Raw genomic sequence first — 18,389 nt, 5'->3', positions numbered from 1 at the left:
GTAGTGGAGGAGGCCAGGCAGCTAGGCAACTTGGTGCGTTTAAAGTCTTTGAGTGACTGAGCCAAGTTAGCTCGGCTTCGAGCCGCCAAAGCGCAGCAAACAAAAGTACAAAGAGAGAGAGGATGACAAAACTAAAGTGTAAAACTAAAAACAACAACAACAACAACAGCAGCAGCAGCAGCAGCAGCAAGCGACTCTCTTCAAGTCAAGTTGGTGGCCAAGTTTGCTTTGCATTTTGACCAAGTTTCGTGCGGAAGCAAAAGAAGCCAAAGACAAGTGAAAGTGAGGCAATATGGTCAAGTAGAGGGCGCAGCCGAGCCTACCCAGCTGTGTGTGTGTGTGTGTGTGCAACACCTTTAAAAGCGGACAAACCAGTTGCAGCTCAGCTGTTGCCTCTCTCTCTCCCTCTCCCTCTCTCCCTCTCTCTCTCTCTCTGCCTGCAATTATGAATTGTTATGAAATTCTCCATTTTAGTGGCCGTTACTTTTGCACCTGTAATTTCCTCTTGACTTGGGCTTGTGCCGTGTCTGCCGTGTCTGGCGTGTCTAGCGTCTGGTATGCGTTACAGTTGGCTTTTGCATATCAATTACTTAATCTGCGTTTGCTTTAGCTTCGGCCACATTCGCTCAAATCCGCTCGCCATTTGAGCTCGAGGTGCGCGCCTTGTGTTAGGTTAAGCCTCGAACCCAAGCCCCGACCACAGCTGTTAAGCAGTTTAGCAATTTGCATGGGGCTAAGTGTTAAAAAATAATAGTTAAGCAGAAATATAAAGTACAATTTAGTATACGCTGGTTACTCTAACTGAGGCACGCAGCATTTGGAGCTAGGCGAGCAGCTTATAACAAGCAAATCATAGCTGTATCTTTAACACACCACATAAAGCTTGTAAATAAGATTTTATATTGATTTTACAACTCATCTTTAACAAATTATTAACAACTCGTTAAGGCGCATCTCGGCCAGCCACGCCCTGTCCACAGTTAGTGCAGAGATTATGAACCTCTCGCAGTTCATATTTCCACACTAAAATTTACCTCTATTGATCTGTCCAATTAACACAATTTGCAGCCGAGTTTAATAACTCAACTTTGGCAATTGTTTGGCCAATCATTTGTCAAGTGCGTGGTCTCAGCTCTATGGAGCACGTGTCAATGTCCACGCTTTGTGGTTAGACCGACTTGTTCAACGACAAATGAGCCGCTTGACTTTCAATTACGAGCTCATTGAATCAGAAACTGATCTATCTACATCGAGATCGAGTCAGTTGGTCGACTAGCTGTGCTTGCCGTTAGCCACACAATTGAGTCTAATAACAGACAATGGCTGACAAGAACTGACACAATCAGTCGATCGCTCGCTCAATCACTCACAAGCCAAAGCTTGACCGACTGCGTCCCAGCCCCAGTTGTTGCCCGGTTACACAAGACGGCGCCTGCTAAGCTGCAACTGCCACTTGGCAGCACCCACTCTTAGCCTGGCTTACATTTGCAGCAACTTCAATATAGGCCAGAAATGCAGTGTGCTGATACCCTAGCAAGAGCTGGCAAAGGGTATGCTTGACAGAGATAGAGATAGAGATAGAGATAGAGATAGAGATAGAGATAGAGATAGAGATAGAGATAGAGATAGAGATAGAGATAGAGATGGAGATAGAGATAGAGATAGAGATAGAGATAGAGATAGAGATAGAGATAGAGATAGAGATAGAGATAGAGATAGAGATAGAGATAGAGATAGAGATAGAGATAGAGATAGAGATAGAGATAGAGATAGAGATAGAGATAGAGATAGAGATAGAGATAGAGATAGAGATAGAGATAGAGATAGAGATAGAGATAGAGATAGAGATAGAGATAGAGATAGAGATAGAGATAGAGATAGAGATAGAGATAGAGATAGAGATAGAGATAGAGATAGAGATAGAGATAGAGATAAAAATAGAGATAGAGTTTTACTATATTATTAACAGAATTTGTTTAACAATTTTTACAGGGTATTAATGCTTTGATCACAACAATTGTTGCTGTTTGCTGCTGTTGCTGTGTTTCCTATGCTGAGCCGCATAATTTTCATGTTTTTCCAGTTGCCTGACACTTGTTGCCGTTTTGGTTGCACGCTCACAGGCCGGAATCAAGTGGGAACTGGGCTGGAGGAGAGTAAGAGAGAGAGGGCGAGAAAGAGGGGGTAAGAGTATTCGCCTTTCCTTTGCTTTATCCAACGCAATGCGGAACTATTAGGCAACAAACTGATAGAAGTTTGACTGTCTGTTGAAAGTCTTATAAGCTGCACTTGCCAGCACTCGTCACACATTGCACAACAACAACAACAACAACAACAACAACAACAGCAAACAACTTGTCAAATGTCAGACCAAAAATTGAGAGAGCTGCACAGGTCTCCATCCCCAAATCGAAACAATGAAAGTGCGCCGAGGTCCACTTTTGGCACGCAACGAGCGTAACAACCGGCTGACTGACCCAATTCCATTGATATTACAAATTGTTTACTTTTATTGTTTATTGTTTCTGTTAAGCCATCCAATGAAGGCAGAAATAAAATAAGACGTAATTTCGCGCGATTGTTTTAACATGCTTTAAGCTTTGGTCTTTGGCAACCTGGCCTAAATCGCAGCTCTTGCCAAACGCAACGTGTTTCGGGCGCCAAACTCAGTTTGAAGTCCAAGAAAAATTGCCCACATTTCGCTGAGTTATTTATGTGCGCCATAAATTGGCTAGAATTTCGTTCGGCGAATTGGCTTGTTTACTTTCTTAACTTGGCTCTTGTTTAACACTTAATTAGCCATTTAATATGTTTGTCAGAATGCCGCTCAGCTTCTCCAGTTATTGCTTTTGGTGTGTGTGGCCATTTTTACGCCTCGAGCATGTTCAATGAGGCAATCGGCGAGCCCAAATATTGTGCTCACTGTTTAGTACCTTTGCAATGTCAACAAACGATTTGCATTTTAAGTGAATTCGAATTATTTATTGCACTCTGCCCAAAAGTATGCAATGCAAATAAATTTGCATACGAATTTGAAGATTCATTAGCAATTATAGAGATGCCAACAGCTCTGTTCAAATGGGCAGCTGAAGATTTTTATAGCGACCTACGCAGCTCCATTGCTTCGGTGGCTGCTCCAATGTTCTATGATGTTCGATACCCTGCAGCTACGCCACTAGAAGAGATGTCTTACCACATATGTTACTTGGATCCCATTAAAGACAATGATCTTGATAGAAATATGACTTTTAAAGATGACTGCAAAGCCAAATTTATGAATGAGGAATGAGCGCTTAGTGGCTTCTGTCCTCAAGCAGCAAACTGGCAATATTCTTCAGAATATCTCCATGGGACTCTGCTGCTCGCTCTCATACCTGCCACAGGCAAATTCTGTAAAGCTACGAGAAACTCAGCGCTATATAGAAATCTACTAATTCCTGCAGTCGCTTAACTCTTTGGAGGACACGCTGCTAGACTGACAGCGCATCCAATTGGCTTACAACCAATCTGACCATCAATAACAAAAGGCTAAGACTGAAAATGCGAATCTCAAGAAATATGAAATATTGTAGTGCTCAAGCATGAACACCCACTGACCAGTCCCCTCAAGTGGACTGCCATGCACTGAGAACTTTACAACCTTACTCATCGTCAACACTATCGAGACTATATCAAATGCCCAAATAACAGGCCGAGGGAAACCATGGCAATACAATCTGTGTTCAGCCCAAAGTTTTGTATCTCAGCTGAGTGAAACATAAAATGTATCTCAAAATTTAGAGTGTAAAATAAAATTATTTAACTAAAAGTACACAGCCAACAATCTGCCTGCTATTGAAACATAATTCAAATATTCAAACGCAAAATAAATACAAATTCACACTTAATTCTGAGACATTGAACAGTAGTTAATTCGCTTCAAAAAATGTAGCTTGATCATGCTAGATATTTTTCGTGCAGTATAATTATAATGATGAGGAAATCGGTTTCAAGTCGTTTTAGTAAAAACTCTCATAATGAGAAACGAAAGTGTTTAGTCACTGTTGGGTTATCGTGATTGGGTTTTGGTCACACTTCAAGACTTGATTGCAGTGCGACGCGCCAAACACATATTACAATTGCCATTAGCTCTAATACGACAATTTCCTAGCACTTAAAAATAACAATTATAAACACATTTTCCTTTCGACAGCTAAATGTGAAGGGCGTTTAGCTAGTAAAAGGCCTAAAGATGATGCAGCGTAATTTGTAGATATATACTATATACTATATATATATTATATATATATATATATAGTTGCATCATTAGTTGAGCCTCTAAAAAAGCAGAAATCACTTTGGAATTCATATTAAATAACAATATGCATTTATTTACAATTAGACGCACGTCCAACTAAGGCTAAGAAAACTAAAATATAATTGAGATAGACTAGCCACGCTTAATGACTAATTAGCGCACTTAGAGCTAATCGATACAAATTACAAATTGTCACATCAGTCGAGCCGTCACAGGAGGCACTTGTCATGTCTTTCAGCCAGTCTGGGGCCTTGGAGAGCGTAAAATTTATAGTACAATAGGTAAGTCTCTTCAGCTTAGGGCCCGCATCTTCATCTTCTTCTTCGTCTGTCTGTGTGTGTGTGTGTGTGTTTGCACGCCTACTATATCTAGTGCTTAAGTTAATAATCTATGATCACATTGGCTGGCATCTACACGCGCACTTTATAGCTGAGTTTCATTAGCTTCTTGGAGCTGATGGGGCAGTTCGGCCAGAGATTGGCACAGCCTGCGGGTCCGCTCAGATTGTCGCTAGTGTGACGCATGAGCTCGCCCATGTGGGCAGCAAAATACCATTTACTTGGCGGCATATTCATCATCCAGGGCATAGTCGGCGATCTGCAAGAAACGACAACGAAATGCGGAAGACACATTTAGCATGTTAGTCTATATATCACATGGGTTATGTAAGGCAAGAGCATGACTCTCAGGGTCTCTCGTATTTGTTTCAGCTTTGTCTCGGCGCTACCTTGTGTGGAGAGCTGCTCAGTAGAACTAAATACACTACACAACGATTCTGTATAGTCTAATCGGTTACAGTTCACCTTCGGCACAAGTGCGAGGTTACAGCGTGACAGCGTCGCGTCGTCTCTGTGAGGCAGGTTAGGCTCGATCGATGCTCAGCCGTTACACAACCCAATAGAGAGAATTGTCTATGCTGCTGGCTCAACAAGGCCAGGTACTCAATATTGTTGTAAACATATTTTTTTTATGCTCAGTTCATTGTACGAACAGGCAGATCAGAGATCAGCGGCAGTTGAAAAGTGTTTAACAAATAAGCCATGAAATGTTTTTACTTTTAGTTGCTGTCACTTAAAAGGGTCAAACTACAAGCTCCAGCTGACCTCTACATACATATATATATAGCTATATATATGCAGTCGATCACGACTCACACTTACCTGATCAATCGAAGCAGCTCGCGCTCCTTTTCGCTCAGCTGGTATTCGGGCTTTGCAGCCAGCTCGCACAGCATCTTGGGCAGACACGATTCCTTGATGGTGGTATCCGACAGCCGTGACTTGGTTTTCAGACTGGCTCCAGTCAAAGCTGCAGCTGGCTTGAGTGCAGCTGCTGCCGAGAACTCATCAAAGTCGTGTTCTATAATTTATTAAAAATACATTTAAATTTGTTGACTGTTTTTGCTTTTTTGGGTTTTATGAGCTAAAAATTCCCACAAATATCTAACATTCAACTGCGCAAAAATAAGCACATCAAGGCCACAGCGGCGAAATTCTAAAATATTGGAAATCAACACAAAAGAAACTGCGACAGAAACGTCAAGACGAATGCCAAATACACTTTAAAATAATAATTAAAAAATTAAAAAAAAAATAATTTCCGATTTGTGGAAGCCATAGAAAATACTATAGATTATAGAAAGGCAGGTTGACATATATATAAACAGACATATATAGTCATATGTATATCAAATTTCTACAGTAAAAGATCAATTGCGACTGCTTAAGCTACTATATTTCTGTTGTTGAAATAAAATAAAAAATTATTTATATATTCTATACATATAAAGATTTTTTTTTAATAAATTCCAAGTCAACTCTTTTATATAAATAATATTTGGATATTTCCAAAGAGCATCTGGCTCAAGCTCTTGAATAAACGGAATATTTTTAACAATAAGCGCACATTTATATTGTTGAAATTGTTTTTGTTTGAGCTCTTTGGGTTTCATTAAACATCTACGCAAATATTTAGCTGTTAAATACCCAGTAAAAAAGCTGACAATGCTGTGTGCGACTAGCAGATACCCTGGCAAGATACCCTTGTGAATCGTACAAATATTTCACTTTTAATTTCGGTTTTGCAGCTGGCAAAGTTTAATATTTGAATGAAGTTTCGATTTTGTTTAAGTATTTCATTGTTGTTTTGGTTGTTTTTTATTTTTTTCTAATAAACAACCTCCATGCGGTGAGAACTCGCCCCCTGCAAGGCCAAATCGTGCGTTGAACTTTGATTTTTTCCTAAACGAATTTGAATGCTTGGGTAAATATTTGCTTAGTCATTTGGTCGATGTTTAGTTTAATTAATTATGGTGTTGTATAAATATTAAATATAAGTTGAAACCAACTGGCAGTTATTGGCAATTAGCCACAAATCAACGAGCTACCCCCAAGCCAGCCCAAACAGCTGTGAACTTTGTACGCGGAAAAGAGTTCTGAGGCGAAATCTGGGAATGTGACGCAGACCACGCAGGGTGGCGTCTAATTTGTGGTTTTTAATTTATGGCCAGTGGAATATTTTAGCCAAGTTTATTTGTCGAAACCAAACCTGATTGCCAACGACTATCTACAGTGGTTCTTGGATGCCGAGGCAAAAGAAAGCGAGTCATCGATTGTTATCAAAACAATATCTGAAATGAGCTCACTTTAGGTCTAAGTGCACGTACTGTCTGTGCTTTGATTGGGCCTCGCTAAATAAGTGCAAGTTCTGCATGTTTATCACGCACTGCACTTGCCAGCAGCGACTTGTCTTGGCCAAGCGACGTGAAGTGCATGCCAAATGATTCGGATTGGCGCTCGTTCACCTCGGAGAGCGGAACCTGCCACATAATGACCCCTGTTAACTATCCACAATTCATTTGCTAGCTATTAACACCGATTTTATGCAATAGCTGAGAATTAATCTCAGGGCACTCTCGATTTCCGCAGAACTAGTTTGCAATCATTTATGGAGCGGCGATCGGCTGTGATTACGTATTGAAACTGGTTGACTGGTTTTCACCCGGCGTCAAGTCGAGGCTTAGCTCAAATCAGTTCAATATAAAATGCCTGAAAATAGCACAGATTAAGTCAAGTTCTCTAAAATCTTATGCGAGCATTCGACATTCGCTTCCTGTTAACTTGGCGTAATCAGCGCAGCTCTAGACAATGTGCACGGCACTGGAATTTCAAACTCTGCCATTGAAATATTGTGAAAGATTCCCCTTGGCAGACAGCTGGGAAAGTTGAACTGCAGTTTCCCACAAAGATTTCCAGCACAGGGAAGAAAAAACTTGTCGCTGTTCGTTGATTTTATTACGTGAAGTTTATTTGCTTGGCATTTTTCCACTTTCACCTCAGCGCAAGCAAAAAATAAAAAGCAGCAGAAATCCAAGCACACAAACATGAAATGAGGCGAGACGAGACCTCACAGGCAATCGCAGATGAGATCATGTTAATGAACTATGCTATTCCGGTTTGATTTCAGGTCTAAAGTGTCAATTTAACATTTACTTTAAACACTATATGTTAGGAAATTAACATGTTTCAGCACGATGTAGTGTAGATGGGGCGACACTGGAGCTGGGAGGCTTAGCAGAGCTGAGATCTGCTGCTTCAGGTCGAAAATATCAAGCTAACATTCACTTGCTGTTAAATATTGACTTCAAGTTTAACAGGAACACAAGCCGTTAACAATCAAGCAACAAAAAAAGCTTAAATACGATCACAGACAGCAACTGGGAAAGACCTCGCTTGAGAGTCTATGTTTCTAAAGCCTGTCAATCAGGCAACAAAAAAAAACTAAAATCTGCTCAGAGATAAGATCATTAATGGACAATGATAACTTGATTCGTGTAAGACCTCGCTCAAGTTGGCATTCACTTAATAAACTGCATGTTAATTATTAACATGCAGCTTGACAAGATGTGCAGCTACAAGTTTGACAAAGAAGCTAAAATCTGATTAGAGATAAGTTCATTAATGGACAATGATAACATGATTCGAGTAAGACGAGTTAGAAATATTAACAAGAAGTTTGACAAGATCTTAAGCTACAACCAAAAGACTATCTCTTTCAATGCACTTGCTACAGTTAACATCAACATAAGCTGCTCTCAAAATGATCTCTTTAAAGCCATTTGACCTCATAATTGAAGACGAATCTCAATAGATTCCTCAGCTCTATCGTTAACTGCCTCAGGCTGCACTTTGACTTTCGTTCAATTGAATTAACTTTTTTTTTATTATTTTTATTGAGCTTAACTCTCTATCGAGAGTCGCAGCATTGCATAATCGTAGCCACGCAAGCATTTACGTCTCTTATGTCACTTGCCTACCATGAAGCTATAAAATTATGCAAATCGCTTGGCATTGGAAAGTGGCTACAAATATGCTTTTTTTTTCAGCTGACTTGTCGATACGCAAGCTTCAAACATTTGTGCGGCATGGGCATGGACATGGGCACGGGCAGGGGTAAAGTGTTAAATAATATGGAATTCCATCTTCCGCGAGACCTCTTCGATAACTGTTGCGTGACTTGCACGAGAAACCAGACAAGAGACATTAACCATAGAACAAAAGCGAAAGGAAACTGATAGAACAAAATATAGAAATATATAGCATATTAAACTAACTAAGATCTGTGGCCGATAAGTATAAAACAAAATAGAAAAAAATTAAATTTATATCACCCGAAATCCCTTTTTAGATGGCCAAATTATAGAAACTAAAACTAAAAATGAATTTCATATTTGATATCAAACCAAACTAGCTTAAATTGTTTAAACTGCAGCTGCTATTGTTACCTTAGATCATATACAACTAGACTTTTTATACTCCAAAAAAAGTGCCTTAAGATCACTGATAATAAACCGCAAATGGCATGTCATCTAAGACACTTAATTCTAGTTCTAAACGAGCAAAAAAAAAACGCGAATGTAAATTTTTTAATTAGCTGCTTAAAATTCGGGGCAATGTATTTTTGGCCAACACTTAAATGGCCTGTTAAATGTCAACATTTAAGTGTCTATGAAATAGTCTAGACAGTTCAGGCCTTAAGCGACGCAACATGGGTACAAATTCAAACGAAGCCCAGCCCAGACAAGCACTGCTTGTCACAGAAAGCAAACTGATTTTTCAGGCAAGTCAATTGCAAATGTTACTAAAAATTATGTCATAATTGGCAAATGTAAAACGATAAAAGGCTAAAATTATTTTAGGGGCAGCCAATTCCGGTTAGTTGGCAAAGCTTTTATTCAATTATGCGCTTACACGTGTTGCCGTCTCTTACACTACAAATCAAAAAGCATGAAACTTCCATTTATAAATCGAAATTGACCTTGATACAAGCAAATAAAGCGCGACTTATACAAAATTCAGACAACAGACAGCACTGAGGGAAACCATAAAAACGAGCCAGCGAGCGAGCGAGACGGACAGATATTTTGCAATGTGCCAAGTGTGTAAAAATTGGCGTTGTTAATGCCAAAAAAAAAAAAAAAAAAAAAAAAAGATAAAAACACAACAGTTAAACAAAAGTCAAGCTTAAATTTGCGTACAACAAAAGAGAAACCCAAATTCGATTACAACATTGAAATGCAACGCAAATGGCATAGGGGAATGAATATGGCATGAAGTCACTCACCTTCGCCTATGTCGATTTCGGCATTCTTCTGCTGAAACTTGCCAGCAGCAGCTGGTCCAGTCGGCGCACCGCCACCCTGCACGCCCACCTCATCCGGATGATCCGATTTAACGCCGCGCACACTGTAGCCGCCATAGCCGAAGAGATCGCCAACCAGCAGCAGCGAAGCGACTCCGAATATCATCAGGCGGCAGCGCCAAGCGGTGTCCATGAGCGCCATATCGACTCCGTGTGTTTGTTGTGGTTTTTTGTATTTTTGGGACAACTTGTCGTATTTAACTCTCGATTCGTTATCACCGTTTGACGGGGTTTTGTGTAATAGAGCACAGCCTCTGACAGTGACACTTTTTTCAATGAAAACTTGTGAGTGCGGCAAACAAAAATGAAAGTTGGAAAAACGAAAGTAAACGATTTGCTTTTTATATCTGTTTCTGTTTAAGTTTCTTTCCTTTTCAGTTTGAAAACGTTGTTAAATTAAACGCTAGTTGCTGTTAACGGTTGTTGCTGTTGTGCCACAGTGGCTATTAAATTTGGCATTCAAGCGCACACGACACGAGTTTGTTAATGTAACTGTAAATCCGCAGCAAAAACACACGCGACAAAACGCACAGCGACGCGTGCAACCTGAAGGCGGCTTACAGCAGAACTGAAGCAGCTACCGAAGCGCTGAGCTCAGCTTGACTCAGGCCAGCCAAAACAGCTGATGGCCAACACACAGAGAGCGGGAGAGTGATCAGAGAGAGAGCTAACTTACCTGCTGCTCACCTGTTACCGACTTTTAGCACTCACTGTTGTGTTAATTAGATGCTAGCAGCAGTGCATCAAAACAAAAAGATATCTTGGCACAGCACCCATATAAATATATAAATATATAAATATATACGTATATATATACCCTATATATATGCATATAGGCTCGATCGCAAATCCATGTATTTGGAGCGACAACAAATTATTTTGATTTCTTGAGTTCGATTACCTGTCGCGGGCTAATGGTCGCTGCTGATATTATTTAAGTGCAGCCTAAGTGCACAGTGGTTCAAATGTCAACAAAACAATGTTCGCATATTTACATAGATGAGTAAATTAAATGAAAGAAACACCTAATTAAAATTGAAATTCAATTAAACTTTACATAAAAGCAAATAAATATTCGATATAAACACAAAAAATAAGAAAAAAACTTTTTATAAAATATAAAAATATAGTTTATAAAATATAAAATAATTTAAGCTGGCTAATTTATAATTTTATAATTTCAAAACTTTAAAAAGTATTTTTTTTGTGATGTATAAATGTATTAATTATATTTATATAAATATCTATAATAAATTGTATTTTTATATATATTTATATATTTGTTTTTATTTTTATTTATATCTATATTTATACATATCTTTGCCAAACACTCTATATAAGAATATTTAAAAAAGACTGTTTATTCATATTATTTTTTTTTTATTTTATTTAGTTATTTAAAAATTAAAATATATACATACTGAATAAATAAAAATAAATAAAATTTTCTGAATATAATTAAGTCTAATATTACTCTCAAGGTAGTTCTTTTTATTCTTTGTTTAACAATTGCAATTTAAATTTGTCTTAATTATAATTTCAATGTAAAGAAATAAATTAGGCATAAATTAGATAGACATTTGTATGGCTCAGATAATTATGAACATTCCGCAGCTTTGTTTGCACAGAGGATAAGAGAGTTGCGTGTCTTTGGTCACGTACGCAAAGGCCATGTCAATATTTGGATAATATTCTAAAATATGTGACAGCTGCAAATAGAGCTGGGCTATCGGCAGGTAAAAGGTCAGTGAGCTGCACACATTCATTACCTGGGCCATTCCCTGTCCAGCTGATATGGAGGGGAAAATGTGAAAAAAAAACCCGTTTGACCCTGGTGGAGTGAGTGAGTGACTGACAAGCGGCAAGTGCAGCAATTGCCAAGAATCCAAGTGAAATAACCGGACGGCGGCTCACAGCTAAACGGAACGTGACTAGTTGCCGCACCGGACCGGCCAACAATCACCGAAAAAGGTAAATTAAAGGTAGCAACAAGAACACGGCGACAGCAAATTGCAACGGCAGCTAACTGGGCTCTAATGCAACTGTTAACTGTTAACTGCAACTGTGAGAGATTGCCACAGAACTCCAGTTTGTTTGCCCACTTGGCTCGCCTTCGAATTGCCATTGCCGCCGACGTCCTTCAATTAAAAACTCGTACTCCCATAACACAGCTATGCCCTGAACAAACAACAACAACAACAGAAACTAAACTGAAAAACACCTTTAAACATTGTGAGCTGCCAGCTAAACCGAATGTTAAAACAAAAAAAAATAAGTACAAAACAATTTTCGCGTCGAAGGTTAACGGCAAAGTCGACGCCAAAATAAAGAAAGATAAAAACAACCAACTTCATTGCTGTCTGTGCAGCGAGGCATGCGGCTAAAGAGTAATATTTATAATTATTATTTTTACTTTTTTAATGCCCGTGTATACCTCCGGTGCAGATAAAGCTGATTAAGTCTTGCGGTTAGCTAACCGGTAGTCTTTTTTAACTTAGCATATTTGGCCAAAAGCAAGACGTTAACACGTCATTTTGATTGGCGAAAATTTGTGACCGATAAATATATATCATATTAAATGCTGTATCTGTATATGTATTACAGTTAATTTCGTATTTAATAACTGTATTTTTTTAGTTTTCTTTTTTGTAATACTTTTATAATTATATATATTTTTTATTATTTTCATTTTGTTTAATGTACGTACAAAAAACGCTAATAAAACTCACAGTTTTGAAATATATACGTATATCTATATATATATATATATATATATATATATTTCCAGTTTTTTTTTAATTTTAATCATTTTTAATAGTTCTCAATTTACTCAAAGTTACTTAAGAATCGCTAGCAAAACTCGCATGTTTTCATGTTTTTATTTTTTACCTGTTCATATATTTTATTATAATTTGTAGTCGTAGTTTTAATATTTTTTTTATTATTTTCATTATTTTTATAGTTAAGCTTAGGGTCAAAATGGTTAGACCCACGCAGACTTAGATACAAAAGGAAGAGCCAATTGAATAAAAAATAAATTATTCATTATTATTCGCCTTAGCAACATAAATACACATGTTTAGTTTATTTGTTGTTAGTTTTTAAATATTCTAATTTTATATTGCAACTGTTACAGTATGCAAACATACAGTTTTAAAACGAAATAATGTTTTATATATTTCAATATTTTATATATTCAAAGTTTGTAGGTAACTTTTCACAATCAAAATAACTTTAAAAATTTAATTTTTTATATTTAGTTTTATATATTTTTGTTATTTTTATATAATTTGTTCTATTTTTGTATACATTTTGGCCATGTATTTTTTTATATGTATTTCAATTTATGAATTTTAATCATATTCTTATTTTTGTAAAATATTATTCTTTTATTATTATTTATATCGGAAGTCAAAGTTTTTCTACTTAATATTATCATTTATATTTATATATAATTTATGGTTTTCTATCTTATTTAATATTTTTATTTAGTTATCAACTCAAATATTATTATTAACAAATATAATACGTTTCAAATATTAAACAAATATATTATATACGATATTATTTTTAGTATTTAATTTTATCTTATAGATAACATAATTCGAATCGAAATCGCTCGCAAAACGCGCAGTTTTTAAACTAAACACGTTGCAGTCTACGTACATATTCTTGTGTATACTAATTTTTATATTTTATTTAGTAGTAATATTTAGTATAAAAGTAAAAAAAAATATCTAGTTCTAATTTTAATTTTAATGTTCATTTAAAATCCCTAATAAATATGTCCATATAATATTTTGTTTATTTTATTAAGTGTATATTATTACTAATAGTAATAAAAAATTATGTATAATTTTCGAATATTCATTCTATTTTTATTTAAAAATAATTTTTAGCGGCAGTTTCGTAGCCGTTCATTAAGAATCGCTAACAAAACGCGCAGTTTTGGCTGCACTGCTTGTCAAACTACAGCTGGCAGCTTAGCAGCGACTGCTACGACTGCTCGTAAACTAGTTTTGTTTTTTATTTATGAAAGCCAAACATGTAAACATTGAATATAATAAGCTTTAACTTTGCATTGTTTTTTGCGTATATTTAAAATAAAATTTATTTTTTTATATATTTAAGGAATTTAAAGCTGAAAGTCGTTTTCAGCTACTACAGCAACATCTCCAATTGATTACAGATATAAAACCCAATGAAAACACGCACAACATGTGTTTCTGTCTGGCAGCAGACAAGCCCGAAATTTATTTCCATCAACTGTTGTTACAGCTGCCGCGTGATAGATGTGAACTGCCTTTTCTTCAAGCGAATTCGCACGTATTCATAAGACCTTTTAAGACTGTATTTTAGCAATTTAGCAAATATCTTGGCTAATTTAATCAAAGCGTACGATTAAAGCCATTTAATTCCTTTTGCTTAAATGCATTAGATGAGATGTCGTCAATTAAATTAGATTCTGCAATAAATACACTAATGGAAAATTGCTGCCAACACCGCGAGACGGTGCTATTGAGTGGGTGGAACGGAAGCGCTGCCTGGCGGCTTATTTGGTGGCAACACCTGAAACCAATGAACCACACCCAAAGTCCACCCGTTTCACAATGTTTGGCCCCCTGCGGCGCCTACTTACATGCTGTTAATTTATGCTAAACGCATCGCGTCTTTGCATTTAATTGTGAAATTAAATTGGTTGCGATTGATGTGGAAACGAATCGAAGAGAATGGGCAGAGGTGGAGGTGGTGGAGTTCTTAACCCTTCTAGACATAGCTTAAGCTTTGACTTAGATTTGATTAGGAAGTAGAATCAATATAAAGTTACTTTTCAATCTGCTCTTGGAGACTCTAAGCAAAGATAGCAACTCCAATCCATCACTCTCAGTTCTCACATCAATCTCTATACATCTCGTATCGCATTTCGCCCACGCCGTTTATTAGGCAGCACATTTCTATGACAATATCGCCATTTTCAAGATGCCTTTGCATAAACAATAATTAAATGTGACCAAATTTAACTTCAGCCACATGGTCAAAATGCAATGTGACAGTTGGGCGGGGCTCGAAATACACAACACATGCAAATGCCTGCATAATTATGCGCACCCTGTGCCTGTGTAAGTGCTTGTTATACATATCTATAACCAAGTGTGTGTGTGTGTGTGTGGATGTGTGTGTAGCTGTGTATGTGTGGCGTTCCTGATAATGTGCAGTTTAATTACAGAGCTCAACATGCACACAGACAACAATAATAACAAGCAGCGAATGTCAACTGCTAGAAGACGAACTGAAAATGCTCTAAGAAAAGCTTTAATAAATTATGGCATAACTTGGCTAAGTTTGTCAGAATAAGAACTGAAGATAAAACATTTAATTTGTGAATAATTTTAAGGACATGAATTAAATTTAACTTTGGCAGAATGAATGCTGTAGAGAGAAGAGAAGAGCAAGAGAAATATGGCAAGTATGAAAGATAAGCATTGAATTGGTAGCTTATATTATAATTGCTGCATCAAATGAAGTTTCCTATAGGCTTACATTGTAAGCTTGGTTTCAACTAAAGTTTGAAATGTTCATTTTATTTTTTTTTTTTTTTAATTAAATTAATAAATTTAAATGTTAAATATTTAATAAAGTTATGCATTATTAATTTATAATATTGTAAATATTTATTAATAATTTTTATTATTGTATTTTTTCTTTATTTTATTTTTCATATTTAAAGACTGTGTTTTTAGAGTCACACCAGTTTAAATAATAATAAAAAGCAGCAATATATATTTCATAGCAATGAAACGGGTTTTATTGTATAGAAATTTTAACGACATTTCTGTTTTAATAAAATATATAGCTTAATTAACTTTGGCTCTATGATTGACTTCATTAAATTGATCACTGAAGACAAGCCAATGCTCTGCTTAGTTTTAGCTTTTATCAAGCTAAACACTTAGCTTTAAGTTTGGGCTTATAGCAATTTATATAGGATTTATTATATATATAATAATATTATTTATATCATTATAAATAAGAATAAGTCTTTTATCTTTTAGCTTTCTTCCTCAGCACGTAACAAAACTCGCCTCATAGCTAACTGAACCCTGCTATCAACCTGTTAAGCCCTGTAATAGGCAGCTCGACATCTTTGCATAAATTCAAATTAGTTTGCAACGTTGCTTCCCTCTCCTCAGAGTCGCCCTTGCCAGCTTCGCATCACTTTTAATTTTAAATGTGAGACATTGTTCCTTTTGGTCCTGTCAGGTGCACAACTGTATCTACATCTGATTGTCTCCCATTGTGTGTGTGTGGGTGGGTGTTTATTGTGTGCGCTGTTTATTGGCATCCATTAGATAATGGAATTTATGTCAAACATTTGTTGGACTTCAGTCATCTTGCATTTGCCTTGAACATAAGCAAATTAACTGGTTTATGCTGAAGACTAACCATATTTAATATATTATCCACATTTAATGAGAGTCTGATATATGCATATCGAGCAACTGTCAATGTATTTTGCATATCAATGGAGCCTCACTAAGAGCTGTGAATCAACAAAAAAAGGTGAACAGGACTGTGTATTTGCACTAATTAACACGGAAAAGTTGCAGCGCACAAATAAACATGAATAATTGTAATTAATGCGCTTTTGTATGGATAGCACGATATCATATCATTTGTGACTACAGAGATGCCAGTGTGTGTGTGTGTGTGCAGGTGTGTAAGTGTGTATTCATAAATTCATAATGTTTATATATTTTTATATTTCCTCTCAGTCAACATTCAACGTCCACTTGTTTCAATTCAATATGAAATAAAAATGAAGCCGTCTGCTACGTTTTCCATTGTAAATCAAGAGCATTTCCATTTTCCATGTTTATTTAAAAAAAGTGCAAATATAAATAGAATCTACTTCATTTATTAATTAATTTGACAGGAACACAAAAAATGCAGTTAAAATGTGCAAGGGTCAAAACCTTTAATGAGGCACAACTATTTCGTGTGACAGGTCAGTTTCAACTCTATATATTTATTTATATTATATTTCACTTTCTTTTTTGCCTTGAACTGCGATTTGAATACTCATATTAATTAAATTAAAATTCTGAAGTTTTTAAGAATTTTGTCAGCTGTGACTGCATAATTAGCAACAGAAATGTGGAACTTTTGCAGTTGGGTATAACTGACTCAGCAACAATTTGTTTGCAGTGTAAATATTTTTCACACATTTACAATTAAGTAGCAAAAAAATATTTAAGTGAGTGTAGGTGTAATAAATTTGCTGGATGAACTTTAAAATTAGAAAAAAAAAAAATTTAAAAAAAAAAAAAAATAAAAATAAATTTTATTTTGAATAACATTTTCTTTTAGTTCACAAACTTTATAAACTACCCATGTTAGTCTATATTTTTTCATATTTATTTCAGTTCTCCCGGATGCTTCCAGATACCAGTTTCTCTCAAATGAACAGCAAAAGCTACCAAATTTAATTCTTTGCACTTCGACAGGTATAAAAAACACGCATTACCTGCGCAGGTACTTCAAAGAACGCGCAAAAAAAAATATAAACTGTCCGTCAAATTTTTTATTAAAGTTATGAAATAATGTTTTTTAAACATTGTGAACTCGACTAATAATTACCCTGACATTGGATCTTGGCTCTTAGAAAATGATTTGAAATTTAAGGAAGAATATTACGATAGAGGCATATCCTTGCCTATTGCTGGGCTTCACTTTCAATTGACAAACAAATAAACTCATCAATTTTGTGACACGTTCTCTAAAAATCCCATATCAAATTCAATATTTGAAAATAATTAGCAAACTTGTTCCACTAGCGCTCAGCGCTGTAAATGACCAAGTGAACGTTCTCAGTTCTCTGGGCGTTTCCAATCTCGTTTGTCTATGTTTGCGCAGCTAGTGGACCGTTGATAAATTTCACTCGTTTGGGCTGGAATTTGTATGCACTGGACGTGATCACTCATCAAATTTATAATTTCGCAATAACAATATTGAACTTATTTATTCGCCAGCTGAGTGGAACTCAATCTAAGCACTTTGTTGTGAATACTCAGTGCAAATTATGGCAATATACCCTGTCATCTTAACACATTTATGGGAGTATGTTAAACAGAGCAGCGGAACTTGAGCTATTTTGGACTTGTTGATTTGCTTCTTTCTTTAAGGAAACTTGTTTTAAGAACTCTGTCAACTCTTGTCTAATAAAGATCACCTAAATCATAGGGCATCTAACGGCCGATCAACTGTCACTACCTTTATAGTATTTGTTTACATTTGTCAAAATACCAAACAAATGATCATCAAGCAATCAAGAAGGGGTACTTAAGCGCTGCCAGCCGAGTAAAAAGCGTCACTTCGCCTTCGCATCCAGACA

The 18,389-nt window shown here is 36.2% G+C and overlaps 1 protein-coding gene across 1 annotated transcript; it reads right to left on the bottom strand.

The window, feature by feature from the left end:
• Positions 1-4,631: 4,631 nt before the first annotated feature.
• On the bottom strand, positions 4,632-10,626 carry LOC111599276. Its single transcript, XM_023314874.2, has 3 exons — positions 9,920-10,626; positions 5,458-5,656; positions 4,632-4,894 (listed from the first exon to the last, which is right to left on the bottom strand). The coding sequence occupies exons 1-3, from the start codon at positions 10,137-10,139 to the stop codon at positions 4,708-4,710; spliced, it is 606 nt and encodes a 201-aa protein (XP_023170642.1). The 5' UTR covers positions 10,140-10,626; the 3' UTR covers positions 4,632-4,707.
• Positions 10,627-18,389: the final 7,763 nt, after the last annotated feature.

The sequence above is a fragment of the Drosophila hydei genome, unplaced genomic scaffold (genome assembly GCF_003285905.1).
Source record: "Drosophila hydei strain 15085-1641.00,03,60 unplaced genomic scaffold, DhydRS2 tig00000001-arrow-pilon, whole genome shotgun sequence".
NCBI classification, from domain to species: domain Eukaryota; kingdom Metazoa; phylum Arthropoda; class Insecta; order Diptera; family Drosophilidae; genus Drosophila; species Drosophila hydei.
Note: the sequence above shows the minus strand (reverse complement) of the source record. Positions and strands in the feature narration are given on the sequence as shown.

Bases quoted from the DNA above. Each gene is read 5' to 3' on its own strand.
- LOC111599276 (XM_023314874.2), bottom strand. From the start codon at position 10,139: ATGGCGCTCATGGACACCGCTTGGCGCTGCCGCCTGATGATATTCGGA. The intron at 5,657-9,919 runs GTGAGTGACTTC...AATAAATTATAG, and splicing joins CGAAATCGACATAGGCGAAG to AACACGACTTTGATGAGTTC. The intron at 4,895-5,457 runs GTAAGTGTGAGT...CGTTTCTTGCAG, and splicing joins GAGCTGCTTCGATTGATCAG to ATCGCCGACTATGCCCTGGA.